Here is a 16,567-nt window from a genome sequence, read left to right on the forward strand (position 1 = left end):
GACAGAAATCGGGATATGAGATAACATGCCCTGCATAAACCCTCAGTGTTCACATCTCCCTCCGCTAACAGTAAATTACATGTGGTACATTTTAGCTGAAGAGGGTATTCCCGTTCACTCCCAGACATGATGAGTGTAAATGGTGCGTATGTGACTCCCCACACAGAAAAACACTTTTCTTACTGTGAGGCAATGAACACCCTGCAAGACCGCACCACAAGGGCTTTAGTAGAGGAAAAACAGGGATAGTAAAATGGCTGACAGTCGGAAGTGAAAGTACAGTCAGACAGCGCTAGCATATAGTCACATACAATGCAGAAATAAATAACCTGCACTACAAGCACTGTGATCAACTACACAGACCAGAGCCTGGTAGGAAACAGCGCTGCACACACTGACCTTATAGGAGGAGAGGTATGCGGGGGGACCCGGACCGCGATGCCACCTGTATCAAACGCCAGCAACGTTTGCACACTTCCTAGAAAATGGCAGCGAGGAGCTGAGAGGAGGCGGGCCCAGGGGAGGAGTACTGATACAGCCTGCCAGACCGCTGTGGAAAGGCACTGTGCAGCGGGGGAGGCGCCGGCTGTGAGACAGGTAAGGCGCTCTCCCCTGGCATGCTATTAACCCCTGGGTAGCTGGAGTATATCCATACTGCTGCAGCCCGCTGTCCCTGGTGGTCTAGTGGAAACGGCAGGATCAGTACCTGGCTCCATGTGCAGCCTGTCCCCAGGGAGCTCCCTGCCTGAGGACCAAATGACTGTTAATCGGCTGGGTACCCTCCGCGGGACCCCGCCGCTTACCTGACCCCCTTGAATCCGGCCAAAGTCAGGGAAATTCTGGGGTCACCCCAAGCTGTGACCCCAGACTCCCAGCAGCATCCCCGGATCAGTACCGGCGTTCAGGTCCGGCGGGGTGAAGGAGCGACAGCATAGACGTCTGAGCTGACTGTCTATGCTGTACAGCTCATCTTGTGCAGCAAGGCTGCCTGGAAATAAACTTTCTCCTCTGAATATGGTGATCTGACTAGGGCACCTACAAAACTGAGATGCCTTGGCTAGGGGGCGGGGTATAGGAGAGGGACCCCAGTGCATCCTGGGAGGCTGAAAACTTTAACTCTGAGGTGCCCGATGTCTGCCGCCATCCTGTGGATACCCTATGGACCCTGGAGTAGAAATATATAGATCTATCTCCCTATATATGTCCTCTGTAGGTGAACTCATCAACTCTTTTGACCTCCAATATCATTTCTATGCTGATGATACTCAAATCTACCTTTGCACCCCTGTCCTCTCCCCCCCAGCTCCTCACCCGTAACTCCAACAGTCTCTCTGCTATCTCTTCCTGGATGTCCCAGTGCTTTCTTAAACTTAACATGTCTAAGACTGAGCTGATCATCTTCCCACCCTCTTCCATCACCTCACTTCCCACAATTTCATTATCTATTGATGGCACAACTATCTACTCTAGCCCCAAAGTGCGCTGTCTTGGACTTATCCTAGACTCCTCCCTCTCCTTTAAACCACACATTCAGCACTTCTCGCAGTCCTGCCGTTTCCATCTCAAAAATATTTTCAGGATTAGATTCTTCCTCACCCTGGATGCTACTAAAACCCTTATCCACTCGCTGGTCATCTCCAGATTGGACTACTGTAACCTTCTCCCAGCTAGCCTCCCAGTCTCCGACCTCTCTCCACTACAATTGGTCCTCAATGATGCTGCTCGGCTCATCTTCCTCTCCAGACGTTCCACATCTGCTTCCACTCTCCTTCAAGCCCTACACTGGCTCCCCTTCCTCTTCAGATGCCAATTCAAGGTTCTTACACTCGCCTACAAAGCCCTCACCCAATCCTCTCCCACTTCCAACTCTGACCTCATCTCCCTTCACACTCCCGCCCGTCCACTTCGCTCAACAAATGCATGCCGCCTCTCTTGCCAACTGATTACTTCCTCCCACTCCCGCCTTTGGAACTCTCTCCCTTCATTATCAGACTCTCCACCTCTCTACAAATCTTCAAACGGGCTCTCAAGACCCACTACATCAAGGCCTTCCAGTTCTCATCCTAACCCACTTCATGCTCTTTCCTCCCTGTCTGCCCCTTGTGTGTCACACTTGTCTGTCTGCCCCTCCCCTTTAGAATGTAAGCTCTCACGAGCAGGGACCTCTTCCCTCATGTGCTTCACCTAACACTTCACTTCTAACTCCCTGCTGCTTATTGTGTTTTAATCGATATTGCAACAATGTATATAAACCATGTCCTTGTCCAGCACTTTAATGTACTGTAAGTTACTCGTTTCTTGTTCACTTATTGTTTATGTACTGTGTAAGGCGCTGCAGAACACTTGTGGCGCCATATAAATAAAGGATAATATATATACACACACACACACATTCTTCATTTAGACTGTGGTTATAAAAAGTACATAAAATGAACACTTTTTCACTCCTTTAAAAAATTTAAATAAATAAAGTCAACAGCAACATTAAATCCTGTATGGAGACACTGGGGGGAATTCAAATGTTTAGCCGGCGGCTTGTTTTTTTAGACGCCCGACAGAGCAATTCAATTGTTGCTCTGTCAGGGCACGATAGCCACTGGCGCCGGCATTTCTACACGCGCTCAGGAGTGCGTGAGCAGAAATGTGACTGAAACACCTTGGTTAGGGCGCTCTAACTGCAGATAGCTTGCCTAACCAGAAATTAAGACGGGTTTAGCTGTTTTAGACGGCTAAACCTCGTCTTTCAGTCGGCGAAGAGGGCGATAATTAATGAGCGACCAGAACAGTTGAATAGCAAACTTGGCACTCATTAATTAGCACGACAAAAAAACTATTGAATCGCCCCCACTGAGTTTAATAAGCAGGGGTGAATGATCCGCACGGAGAGATGTAACATGCAGTCTCTCTTTATATTTTGCATCTAAGACGCGGAGAAACAGCACTCACAGTGTACTAGAGACTCTGGGTTGTGACTTTAACCACACAGGTATTAGTTTTAAACACATACAGTCGCAGATAAAGCACAACGGAACTTGGTGTGAGAAAAAGCTGCAGCTGCTGCACCGTAACACTTTGCATGCAGAGTCAGACTCATTAGCAGACAAGATGTACAAATGTCACATATCAATTATTGCGATTTAGCAAAGTAGTTTTGTCACTTCCAGTTGTTTTATTTATGGAAATAAGACACACATTTCGAGCGAGAAAGATGCTCGACACTGTTGAGTCTCCCGGGACTTGTCTCGCCAAGAGGTGTTTGAGGACACATCTATAACAATTTATACAATTTAGAGACTGACTCTCACCTTAAGTGTTATGGGAAGACCTGTAGGGCTTTCTGTCAAACTGTAGATGTTGGGCTTGTAAGTTGACATATCTCTGTTCAAACAATTACTGAGGAAAAAATCTGCCCAACATATTAGTGCTATGGGTGTTGTTGACATAAAATCATCTAGTAGAAAAATAATGTCCAATTTATTCTGCACTCAAGAATAAATTAGGAGGACCAATTTGAGAGATGGTTCTGGGTCTGCTAAATACAGGAGTATCTTATCTGCATAAAATAAGACACCTTCCTCGAGGACTTATGACTGGGGTCTCAAAATAACATAACTGTGGATATAGTAGCAATATTCTTCATATGATAGCTAAATCAGGTATTCCAAGAAAGTATCTAGGCCTGCCTTTAAGAGTCTAGTACACTGTAAAATGACTGGGACTGCCCTTTCGAATGCAGGAGCACACCCGCTATTAACCAGGGGAGGGTTCATACAAGTAACAAGAAACTGCAGCTCTGTTAAAATCTGTGCGGATTAAAGTTGTTTAACTGGCTGATCTTATTTCTTTGACTCATATTGCCATTAAGCAGCACAGGTGAATATGCAAAAACAATCTACAGTATCTGGTTTGTCAGGTTTAAGCATATATATCTATATATATATATATATATATATATATATATATATATATCTATATCTATATCTATATATATGAATTCCGCACATACTTATCAAATCTGCTGGGGTGCAGCACCAGTGCTTGGTCTGGGATATCTCTGCAGGCAAATAGATACAGTATCATATAGGGGTGCACTCACCAGTCTCTCAAGGTAGTTTTCATTAAAAAAATGCTTTATTCCATGACAAAATGAACAGATTCCGACGTTTCGGTCCTCTTTGGACCTTGACAAAGTTCCAAAGAGGACCAAAACGTTGGAATCTGTTCATTTTGTTATGGAATAAAGCACATTTTTTTAATGAAAACTACCTTGAAAGACTGGTGAGTGTACCACTATATATATATATATATATATATATATATATATATATATATATACACACACACACACACACACACACACACACACACACACACACACACACACACATACTTCTGGAGTATCATTTCTCTTTACATTGACACAAAATTATTTAATTCAAATTTTTTTTTAAATTATCTCATTTTTAAAATTGTACCTTTTAAGCATGCATTTTTAAGCAAACATTTGCATTGCAGAGAGCCTCCCCCTCACCCGCCATTTTCCTACAGCTGCAAAAACATACTTACCTTATAGCTCCATCACTCGCTGTCAAGCCTGTCACTCAGTCACAGCGGGTCTCTCATAGAGGAAAAACAGCATTTTCCTGATGCTAATGCCGCTGTGCAGGTCCTCCTCAGTGCCGCTCTCCCACAGGGGTATGCATGACTGGGGCTTCCTATCCTAGACTAAATCTCTTCCTACCTGGGCGAATGGCATTTAGATTTAATTACTCAGTTTACAGGCTGTGTTGAAAAATTACAGTTAGGAGCTGATTGGTTGGTACTTTATCACACTCCAAGGCTTAGTGCATCTCCCCCCATGGAGGTGCGCAACACTTTGCAGTGTTTGAAAACACTGTTGCAATATTTTTCTCCTTATAAAATGTTTAGTTTAATCTTATTAAAGTTTTAAATTATTATGATAATGAGCAGTCAACAACTATAGAGCAGGGAACTTCCCTGTAAGTGCACTGTCTACACCGCTTTATTTCATATATAAGCCTATTCCACAGTTAAGTTTTTTTTTTTTTTACTACAGTACAAAAGCAGATCAGCACTACATTTCATACTCGTGCACGATTACTGCTATAGCAGTCCTAATCTCCTGTTACGTGACACGTATCTCATATGATAGTCAGGTGACACATCATTATATTGCAGTCACACTCTTTCTTTAATCTACTGTAAACACACGTTTATCGAAAGGCATATACCCGATTACACACCTCAATGCCACAAAGGAAGTAAAGCAGCGAGTTCTGCAGATCCTGGAACCCAAGATATATCTGAGCAAGAGGAGTAACCAGTGTCTGGAAAAAGAGCATAAAAACATTAGTCCAAATTTGGGCTGAACTTGATGGTTTCTGCGTATTCCTAAACTCTCACTCACCTCTAGTGCAGTCTGATTAAAGAATGTCACAAACTGAGTTGTCAATAGCACCACAATAGCCTCTTGCAGGAGCCCTGCAACAAGAGGCAAAAGTATTGGAAATCATAAAAACATACAGTACCAGTCAAAAGTTTGGACACACCCTCTCATTCAATGGTTTTTGTTTATTTTAATTATTTTCAACATAGTAGATTAATACTGAAGACATCAAAACTATGAAAGAACACATGTTACAGATGTGCCCAGCTAGTCTGTTGCTCATAGCGCGCCATTCAGGCTTCCTGTGTCACGCAATGGAACGTTACGTGATGGCTGTACTGTGGCGTACCGTGGTATTCTACAATTAAAGATAAGACATAGCATGTAATACACTGCTTAACCTCTAGGTGGCGAGTGCTCCACTGATAAAATTTGTACTGCGGTGGGATGTTGAGAGAGATGCTTTCAGTTCAGTAGAGTTCTTTAAAATAACTGAACATCAGTTGCTCTGTCATTATGTAATGCTTAGTGAGCGTCTTCTGGTCAATGATAGCTACTGTATGGCTGCTTTATTGGGACTCGGTACATCTACTGTAGGGTCACTTTTGGGGACAGGTACTTTGCAGCACAGTAATAGAGATGTGTCCACATATATCAATCCTCCGTGCGCTACAAGTTGCTCCACACATAGCGCAGGAGTGGTGTGTGGCTCGGTAGCGCCGAGCATCTTGCATGCGTCTTTTTACTCTAAAATGTGTGTTATTAGCACAAGCAGCTTCTGCTGATTAAAATGCTATGCAGCATGCCTATGTTCTGTGAGCCAATACGGGTGTATCTGCAAGCAAATCCCTACGTTAAAGTGTTATAGTCGCTACTCGTTTAACGTTTCGCGTGGATACACCCAAACTGGCTCACAGAATATAGGCATGCTGCATATCATTTAAATCAGCAGAAGCTGCTTGTGTTATCAATTCGATTCGCTGTATTTGAAAGAAAAAAGTCGCATAAAAGAAGCTCGCACTACCGAGTCACATGCCATGTCATAACAGAATTCACACACACCACCAAGTGATTTATTTTTAATCTAGTAGTGAAGATTCAAAAGAAGAAGAAAAAAAAACTCCCCTTCCATGATTCGAACCCCAGACCCCAAGGTGCAGACCTTACCCACTAGCCTACACACTCTAGCCATGTTGAAAGCTGCACCTGTCGTGTACAATGTCAATAGCTGGCTCAGCATGTGTTGAATAAAAGCAAATGATGGTGGGGGTAGGGTGAGCCATACAATGAGCTCAATGGAGTTGAATAGTAATTGTGTGATGGTGGGGGGAGGTGGTGAAGGAACTTGGGGTGCCATACACAGAGAGGAAGGGAGAAGGAAAGAGCAAAGTAGTGTATTTTAAAAGTATTGAACCTGACATGATCTCTCTTTATGAAAAACTTGCCCCCTGTTATGTGTACAATACAATGTCTACTGTATAGCAGAAATGCCAAGTGGTGGGATGTCGAGAGAAATGTTTTGAGTCTAAGGTCATAGGAGTGCTGTGTGACTCGGTAGCGCGAGCGTCTTTTTTGCGTCTTTGTACCCTAAAATGCGTCTTATTAGCACAAGCAGCTTCTGCGGATTAAAATTATATGCAGGATGCCTATATTCTGTGAGCCAATATGGGTGTATCTGCAAGCAAATCACTACGTTAAAGTGTTATATTCGCTATTAGTGTAACGTAATGTTTCCCGTGCAGATACACCGGAACTGGCTCACAGAATATAGGCATGCTGCATATCATTTTAATCAGCAGAAGCTGCTTGTGCTCTCAATTCGATTCGCTGTATGATTCAGATGCATTTGAAGGTAAAACGTCACATAAAAGACTCTTGCGCTACCAAGTCATTATGTCTTAGTGAAAGCTGTGCATGCCTGTGACCCTTGTCTGAGCCCATGGGACAAATATATATATATATATATATATATTTATTTATTTTTTTTAGCAGTAGAGAACTCACACACATACTGTTATTATTTAATATTTAATTACACATTCTTCTACAGCCCTGATTCCATGACCAAAATGCTATACTATAGTGTACCCAATCACAGCATCTGTTAGTCAATCATCGAGCGGTGATACAGAAAATGCATTGGAACACTGACGCATGTGCTGTGTAGTTTAGGAAAAGTGACACCTGCTGGACAAAGAGTTGTATTACATGATATGACTTTTTTCCAGTTCTACACTACGTTCCGTTAAGAAATATTCTGTGTGGCGCACTACATGGCTGTCTAGAGCAACAAACTAGCTGGGCATATCTGTATGTTGTAAACAAAAAAAGTGTTAAACAAATCAAAATATGTTTTATATTTTAGATTCCTCAAAGTAGCCCCCATTTGCCTGGATGACAGTTTTACACACTCTTGGCATTCTCTCAATCAGCTTCATGAGGTAGTCTCCTAGAATGGTTTTCCAACAGTCTTGAAGTAGTTCGAAGAGGTGCCGAGCACTTGTTGGCTGCTTTTCTTTCACTCTGCGGTCCAACTTATCCCAAACCAGCTCAATTGGGTTTAGGTCGGGTGAATGTGGATGCCAGGTTATCTGACGTAGCACTCCATCTCTTTCACTCTTGGTCAAGTAGACCTTACATAGCCTGGAGGTGTGTTTGGGGTCATTGTCTTGTTGAAAAACAAATGATGGTCCCAGTAAGCGCAAACCAGATGGGATGGCATGGCGCTGCAGAATGCTATGGCAGCCATGCTGGTTAAGTGTGCCTTGAATTTTGAATAAATCACCAACAGTGTCACCAGCAAAGCACCCCCACACCATCACACCTCCTCCTCCATGCTTCACAGTGGGAACCACACATGCAGAAACCATCCGCTCACCTTCTCTGCATCTCACAAAGACACGGCGGTTGGAACCAAAAATCTCAAATTTGGACTCATCAGACCAAAGTACAGATTTTCACTGGTCTAATGTCCATTCCTTGTGTTTCTTGGCCCAAACAATTCTCCTCTTTTTTGTTGTTCATCCTCAGTAGTGGCTTCTTCGCAGCAATACGACCATGAAGGCCTGATTCACCCAGTCTCCTCTGAACAGTTGATGTTGAGCAGTGGCGTAAGTTCATCCCAGACGCCCGGAGGCAAGTTATCATTTAGTGCCCCCCTATCCCCCATATTTACAGCCCTAAATGGGGTGAATATATTGTGGGTGATGAAGGAGGTGCCCCGTCAGTGCTGGTGTCTGGCGTCAGGCACCTCCATTAACTCCCATACTTTTGCCCCTGATGTTGAGATTTGTCTTCTACTTGAACTCTGTGAAGACTTTATGTGGTCTCTAATCTGAGGTGCTGTTAAGTAGTGGTTTCTGAGGCTGGTAACTCTAATGAAGTTATCCTCTGCAGCAGAGGTAACTCTTGGTCTTCCTTTCCTGGGGCGGTCCTCATGAGAGCCAATTTCATCATAGCGTTTCATGGTTTTTGCAACTGCACTTGAGGATACATTCAAAAGTACTTGAAATTTTCCGTATCGACTGACCAACATGTCTTAAAGTAATGATGGACTGTCGTTTCTCTTTACTGAGCTGAATGGTTGGTGCCATAATATGGATTACAACAGTAGTCAATGGTGGTGTCCACTGTGTACTAACCCTACCTCTGCACAACACAACTGATGGTCTCAAACACATTAAGAAGGCAAGTAATGCCACAGACTGACTCTTGATAAGGCACACCTGTTAATTCAAAACCATTCCAGGAGACTACCTCATGAAGCTGATTGAGAGAATGCCAAGAGTATGCAAAGCTGTCATCCAAGCAAAAGGGGGCTCCTTTGAGGAATCTGAAATATAAAACATATTTTGATTTAACACTTTTTTGTTTACAACATAACATGTGTTCTTTCATAGTTTTGATGTCTTCAGTATTAATCTACTATGTTGAAAATAATTTAAATAAACAAAAACCATTGAATGAGAAGGTGTGCCCAAACTTTTGACTGTACTCTGCTGGAGAAATAACTCAGGACCCTATTAGATAAGACAGGTGCAGCGTTTTGTGGAAAAAAGATGACAAAAATACAAGAATAAAAAAAAAGTTGCATTAAAGTTACAGCCAAACTGAATGTGTTTCCCCATCAGTAATGCAATCTCTGTACTGTACACAAAGCAATGTGACTTCTAGGCACAAAATGACACAGACATGCTATAATTTCTTTGCTTATCATCTCAAATGGATTTAGGAATAGTGGCAGTTCTCACCCATCACTGGCATCATATTGCGAAGGGTTTCATGCGGTTCCATGCTTTGTGAGTACAGATGATCACCTGTTGTCAGACACGAAGAGGGGGTGACCGCATTCTCCTTGTCTGAGAAATCATCTTGGTTGGAAGGTGGTTCATGAGTGCTATTGATGGTGCCATATAAGGGACTCTGTATGTTAGTTTGTTTCAAAAGAGGTTCATGCTCCTGATGCTGAGGCTCTGAGGTATTTAGTGGAAGATCAAAAAACATGAATATCACCATGAGCTGCATCAGTGTCCAAAGAGCACACATGAAGATCTAGAGGGGTTGAAAATAAGAAAATTACAAAAAGTGAAGAGACACTGATATCATCCGTGACTGAACATCAATACGATAAAAGATTAATAAAGGTTAATTATTTTAAAATGTAACAACCTATTTAGACAAAAATTGTTCATTCATTCAAGTGATGCATGGTAAACCCAAAACACCACTGAAAAACAGACCACGTTGTGGTACTAATACTACAAGTCCCAGCATACCCTCCCACCGATCAGCTGATAAAGCATGCTGGGACATGTAGTTTCGTAACAGCTGGAGAGCCAAACGTTGGCCAGGCCTGCACTAGTTGATCAGTAGAAAGCTTATGTCGAAGCTGGATTATTGTCTGAGACAAGATCAATTTAAAATTGGATCGCAGCGACGCCATCTTGCGACTTGCCGCAAGACGCCATCTTGGAAATGAGATCACAAGACGCCATTTTGCGAATGGCCGCCTAAGCGCCATTTTAGATAAACTCACACTTTAGTACATGTGGCGATATTACTATTAGCATCATGCGATTGCATCTGTGACCATCGCCATAAGTTACGGCGATTCATCAAAAGCCCATTTCATGACTTTACATAGTTTGGGTGCTCTGGATAAAGTGTGTGTATTATTATAATTCCCCTAAAGGATATATTTCAGAAATGGCTGTACAGTATGTCAAAATTGGATTGCATTAGCTAAACAGAGCAAATGGCCACGTGACAACTAGCCTGTGAAGACAAGCTTCATGGACATAACGTCTGCTCTCACTCCAGGTGGCCCTGCTCGAATACAGCAAGAGGGTAGTTTGTAGCACCTTACATTAGCAGGCTTCGTACAATAAAATACCTTCAAAGCCAAGAGTGTTATCTGAGGTTTGGGTCTTGTAGCTGTGCTAATTTGCATCCACACAGGCCCTGGGAGAACAAAGACCAGTATTTTGGAGCCTGGAAAGGGTGGGGGCTGCTGGGGCATGAGAAAATCATGGAACTATAATGCTCAGCATTCCACACTGCTAGGTGTTCTCATACACACATTAATACGCACAATTGCACTGTTAACTAGTCGCATATTAGCGAATGCATAAGATCCTGTATGAAAACGCTGAATATTAGCTTCATGCACACGCATCTGCCCCATGTTAACTAGCGTCTTTACATCAAACCCCACATACTCAAACATTTCATATTCACATACAAGGTTCCATAAGCTTTAAGGTATAAGATTCAAGTATGCACATTTATTATAATTGCTATGAAATAAAGATTATTTCGTAACTAAGGTTTTATACGTGATAAGTAAGCCATGTTTGGTATTGTACTGATGCGGACTCATTTTACAGTATTCCGGTAATATCGATGGAGAGATCGCAACATGCATTCTCAACTTATGGACCGCAGAGACTTCAAGCAACAAAATGTACATTATATGAACAACTGTTAGGATTTGCATGGGGCGGGAAACCAGAAACCACCAGTTGTTAGAGGCTGGATCGTGTCTATTTGAACCAACCTGTTAAATGCCTTGTAACATATGCCCTCTCCTTTAGGACCAATGGTATTAGCAACAAACTTCTCTATTGTGTTGTTTATTTCTGGGGGGTATAAATATGTGTGCTCTGACCCTGGGTTCCTAGTCTTCGTGCTGAATACTGATTGACGAGGGGTTTCTTGCTGATGCCTAACATCTGGACCAGAGAGCGCTGCGTATGTATAATTGTACTTGGATCTGTATAATCTCTTTGCTCTAAGATTTTATAAGGATCATAGCGTGTAACTGCTGTACATTTACTTGAATAATACTTTGTGCTTTGGAACCACAGGTTCTAGGTCTGGAGTCTTTATTTACTGTATGACTGCGTACGCAAATTAGCGTCATCCTTAGAGGTTTATAGGCAGGATATTAGAAGGTATAGGCAGAGGTATATAGAGGTTAAAAGGCAGTATCCTTAGTTGGGGGCTCATAGTGAAGTCACTTACCCACTCACACTGCACTTACAGTTATCGTTTACCTGCAACTGCTCGGTGCTGAGAGATCGCTACCCGTTTTCGTGTGAGCCAGGGACGCTGACTAGAATCCATGGACAAGAGAGGAAAAAGTTTGTTTTCCTTTGTTGATAGAACCTAACATTTAAAGGGGTGTCGCAGTATTGAACGCGCGGCTGAGTCGCAGTTTTGCGCACAGTAAAGACGCACTTTTGTGTACGCAGCTAAAGGTTGTCATACGGTTGTGTGGTAGTCGCATTATTGTGTATGCAACTGGTCGCACAATAGCGTATACGTACTTCCGGTCGTGCTGCCACGTGTTTAAACAAAGCCGTTGAGGGTTACATTCTTTTCAATTGTTGTCAATATCTGGGTTAACATGTATTTTTCTGCGCAGGAAAAAAAGTGTGTAACAGTGAGTATTTGTTGGTAGGGGTAACTTGTTCCCTAAAGTTAGAGGTACCGTATGATCTTTAAGGGCTAAGTGCTAGCCGCTCGATAAGCAGCTTACCGTTCTATACACAGTAGCAGGTGTACATGTTGTCTTTGTTGTAGAGAAGTGCGTGGAAGTAGCCGACTTAAACTTCCATAGGTGTGGAAGTTGCCTTCTTAAATCTTATCCGGGTGGGTGGAGTAGCCTTCTTCAAATCTTCACAGGTGTGTGGGCGCTGCCGTTAAATCGTCCACAGGTAAGTGAAAGTATCTTGACTGTCTTTTACTAGTTTAAATCTTTATTGAAAAACATAGGAGTTGTCTCAGAATGGGAGCCATGCAAACAATAGAGATGTTAGACAATGATGTGCTGCTAATGGAAGCGCCGTTTGGATCGGCCCGTCGTATTATGCATACTAAGTACGGTACTTATGCAATAAGGTATTGTGATGTATGGTTTAAAATGACGATGAAGAGAGTGTTAGACCGTTTCCCAGAATTGGTAGTTTTGATAAAGATGTATTAGATAATGTCCGGGATCACATCAGTCTGATGCGCTCCCGAGAGAAAAAGGTCAAATATTGTGAATGTTTAAAATTATGGCAGCATGAAGGGGATGTGTGGCTTAAAAATGCGCAAGCAACGCAAACTAGCGTTGTGAGCGCATTGCCAGAGAATACATCCGCGACGCTGAATTGCAATGCGGACAAGCCGCAAAATGGCGCGCACGTGCAGCAAGGTAGCGTTGTGGAATGTATTGTCAGCAGTTCACGCGCACCACCCCCACCTTATGTGGATGGAGGTGCAAGTACAGTTATCAAAAATACCCATAAAAATGTAACAAGCAATTTGTACCCTCTCTTAAGCAACTACAAAGAAAATGTTCATGATGTGGATGATGAGCCTATTGTAATGTCTGCCATTTCCCATGCTGTACAGATGATAGATGCTGCATCACAACAATCACGAGTGGTGCCGCCATCTCCATCGGTAACAGCAAGGGAAGTGCTAACACCCTCTGCAACTGTAGAGGAAGTTGTTAATACCATACGTAGCAGCAACAGATTAAACCCCCAGCCAGGTAACAAGGTCAAAAGGTAGCAGCGCTACCGGTCTGCATCCCATTCGGACAATAACTGTTCCGAATAGGAATGCAGATGCCAACGGTGTAGAGCCCATGAGGGAAGTGGTAATGCATTGTCCTTGGACAAGAGCAGAACTAAATTCCATCATAAATGATTTCCCCGATCCCAAAAAGGAACTAGCCAAATGTCAGAGATTTTTGAGGAATTTGGGTAGTTCTCATGAGCCAACTAATAAAGATTGGCGTGTGGTGTTAAGGGCCTGTCTACCACGCAATACCGATGTGACAAAATTTATCACGGATTGTGTATTGGATGGTGACGTTCCCTTAACGGACCAAGTAAACCAAGGTAACATTTCCCACATTGTAACTCAATTGGGTATATATTTTCCGGTAGTAGTTACCTGGAACAAAATTTTCACCATAAAGCAAAAGGAGAGTGAATCTGCAGAAGAGTATTGCGACCGGGCTCTGCAGGCTATCACCCAGTACACTGGGATAGAAGATATTAAAGATAGCACTCACAACAGGGGAATGATAGTCACAGTACTCATGGACGGTCTTAAGGAAAACTTAAAGACTCGGGTTCAGACCTCACAACCTGGCTGGAGGGGAGTCACAATAGATACACTCATAGAATCTGCCATAGAACATGATAAGAACATCTCAAAGAAGAGAGAGACCCAGAGCGAAAAACTAATGGCTGTCAGTATTCAAGCTCTGGAAGGAATGACGGTAACATCACAGCCAACAGACACACTTGCATCTACACACACACCTACACCTGAACAGTTATTTACCCTCACTAATCCCACGCATCAGCAAACACAGCTCTATTCTACTAACCCTACACAACCACAGGTCCCACACTACTCACAATCTTCATATCCCCCACAATACCCTTATCCTCCATATCCCTACCCATATCCACCACCTCTTCCCCCTGCTCAAACCTGCTGAAGCTGAATAATTGGCTGAGACAAGTTCAGTTTAAAATTTAATCACAGCGACGCCATCTTGCAAATGGCCGCAAGACTCCATTTTGGAAATGAGATCGCAAGACGCCATTTTGCGAATGGCCGCCTAAGCGCCATTTTAGATAAACTCACCCTTTAGTACATGTGGCGATATTACTATTAGCAACATGCGATTGCATCTTTCATCATTTCGCATACACACATTAATACTCACAATTGCGCTGTTAACTAGTCGCATATTAGCGAATGCATAGGACTTTGTATGAAACCACTGTATTATTAGCTTTATGCACACGCATCTGTCCCAAGTTAACTAGCGTCCTTATATCAAACCCTGAATACCCACACATTACATATTCACACATAAGGTTCAATAAGCTTTAAAGTGTATGATTTAAGTTGGTTCACTTAGTTTAAATGCTGAGAAATAAAGATATTTGATAACTAAGGTATTATACATGCTAAACAAGTCGTGTTTGGTTTTGTACTGATGCGTATTCTTTTTACAGTATTCCGGTGTTATCGGTGGGGAGGTCGCATCATGCAAACTCAAGTTATGGATCGCAGAGCCTACAAGCAACAAAATGTATATTTCAGGAACAACTGTTAGGATGTTACAGGGGGCATGAATAGAAAGATCCCCAGCTGTTAGAGGCAGGGAGAGTCTATTTGAGCCAGCCTGTTAAATGTGCTGTAACAGATGCTTCTCTCCTGGGAACCAATGACATCAGCAACAAACTTCCCTATTGTCCTGTTTATTCTGGAGGGGTATAAATATGTGTGCGCGAACGCTAGTTTTTAGTCTTCGTGCTGAATCCTGTATGACTAGGGGTCTCTTGCTGATGCCTATCTCCGTGTCCGGAAGCGCTGCGTATGTATATTGTACTTGGGTCTGTATTATTTCCTTTTGCGCCTAAATTGTGTATGGATCAATTGCGTGTAACTGTCTGAACTTTTACCTGAATAACACTTGTGCTTTGGAACCACAGATTCCACGTCTAAGTCTTTATTTACAGTCTGACTGCGTACGCAAATTAGTGTCATCCTTAGAAGGTCTAGGGAGGATATTAGGAGGTAAAGGTAGGTGTGTATAGAGGTTCTGATCCAGTATCGTTAGTTGGGGGCTCATAGTGAAGTCACTTACCTGCTCACACGGTACATACGGCCATCGATATTTCAGCAAAGGGTGGAGTGGCCACATGCAGGGTTTGCCTGCAACTGCTTTGTGCTGAAAGATCGCTATCCGTCTCCGTGTGAATCAAGGAAGCTGACTAGAATCCAGGGACAAGAGAGGAAAAAGTTTGTTTTCCTCTGTTGATAGAACCTTACGTTTAAAGGGGTGTCGCAGTACTGAGTACGCGGCTAAATCGCAGGTTTGCATAAAGGGAAAAAAACGCACTTTTGTGTACGCAGTTAAAAAAGCCATTATACGGTTGTGTGGTAGTCGCATTATTGTGTATGCGACTGGTCGCACAATAACGTATATGTACTTCCGGTTGTGCTGCCACGTGTTTGAACAAAGCCATTGAGGTTTACAGTTTTTTCTATTACAAATATCTGGGTTAACGTGTATTTTTCTGTGCAGGAAAAAAGTGTGTAACAGTGAATATTTGTTGAACAAAGTTAAGGGTATCATATGATCCTTAAGGGCTAGGTGCAAGGGTTAGTCTAGCCGCTCGGTAAGCAGCTTTACCGTTCTATACACAGTAGCAGGTGTACATGTTGTCTTTGTTGTAGAGAGGTGCGTGAGAGTAGGCAACATATAATCTCTCATAGGTGTGGAAGTTGCCTTACTAAATCTTATCCTGGTGTGGAAGTTGCCTTTTTCAAATCTTATCCAGGTGTGAAAGTTGCCTTACTAAACCTTATCCAGGTGTGTGGGCGCCGCCGACTTAAATCATCCACAGGTAAGTGAAAGTATCTTGATTGTCTTTCACCGGTTTAAATTTTTATTGAAAAGCGTAGGAGTTGTCGCAGAATGGGAGCCATGCAAACAGTAGAGATGTTAGGCAATGATGTGCTGCTAATGGAGGCGCCGATTGGATCGGCCCGTCGTATCATGCATACCAAGTACGGTACTTATGCAATAAGGTATTGTGATTTATGGTTTAATATGACGAGAAAGAGTGTTAGACCGTT

General features: G+C 42.8%; 1 protein-coding gene across 1 annotated transcript in view; it reads right to left on the bottom strand.

The window, feature by feature from the left end:
• LOC148516673 (major facilitator superfamily domain-containing protein 8-like) overlaps window positions 1–16,567 on the bottom strand; it is a 171,041-nt gene that overhangs the window by 44,630 nt on the left and 109,844 nt on the right. The window contains exons 7-9 of the mRNA XM_088479762.1: window positions 9,658–9,958; window positions 5,429–5,502; window positions 5,265–5,348 (exon numbers count right to left, since the gene is read on the bottom strand). Of these exons, the coding sequence (XP_088335888.1) occupies window positions 5,265–5,348; window positions 5,429–5,502; window positions 9,658–9,958 (459 nt within the window). The remainder of the gene's footprint in view (window positions 1–5,264; window positions 5,349–5,428; window positions 5,503–9,657; window positions 9,959–16,567) is intronic.

Source organism: Taudactylus pleione, unplaced genomic scaffold (genome assembly GCF_031769625.1).
Source record: "Taudactylus pleione unplaced genomic scaffold, aTauple2 ptg000244l, whole genome shotgun sequence".
Lineage (NCBI taxonomy): Eukaryota > Metazoa > Chordata > Amphibia > Anura > Myobatrachidae > Taudactylus > Taudactylus pleione.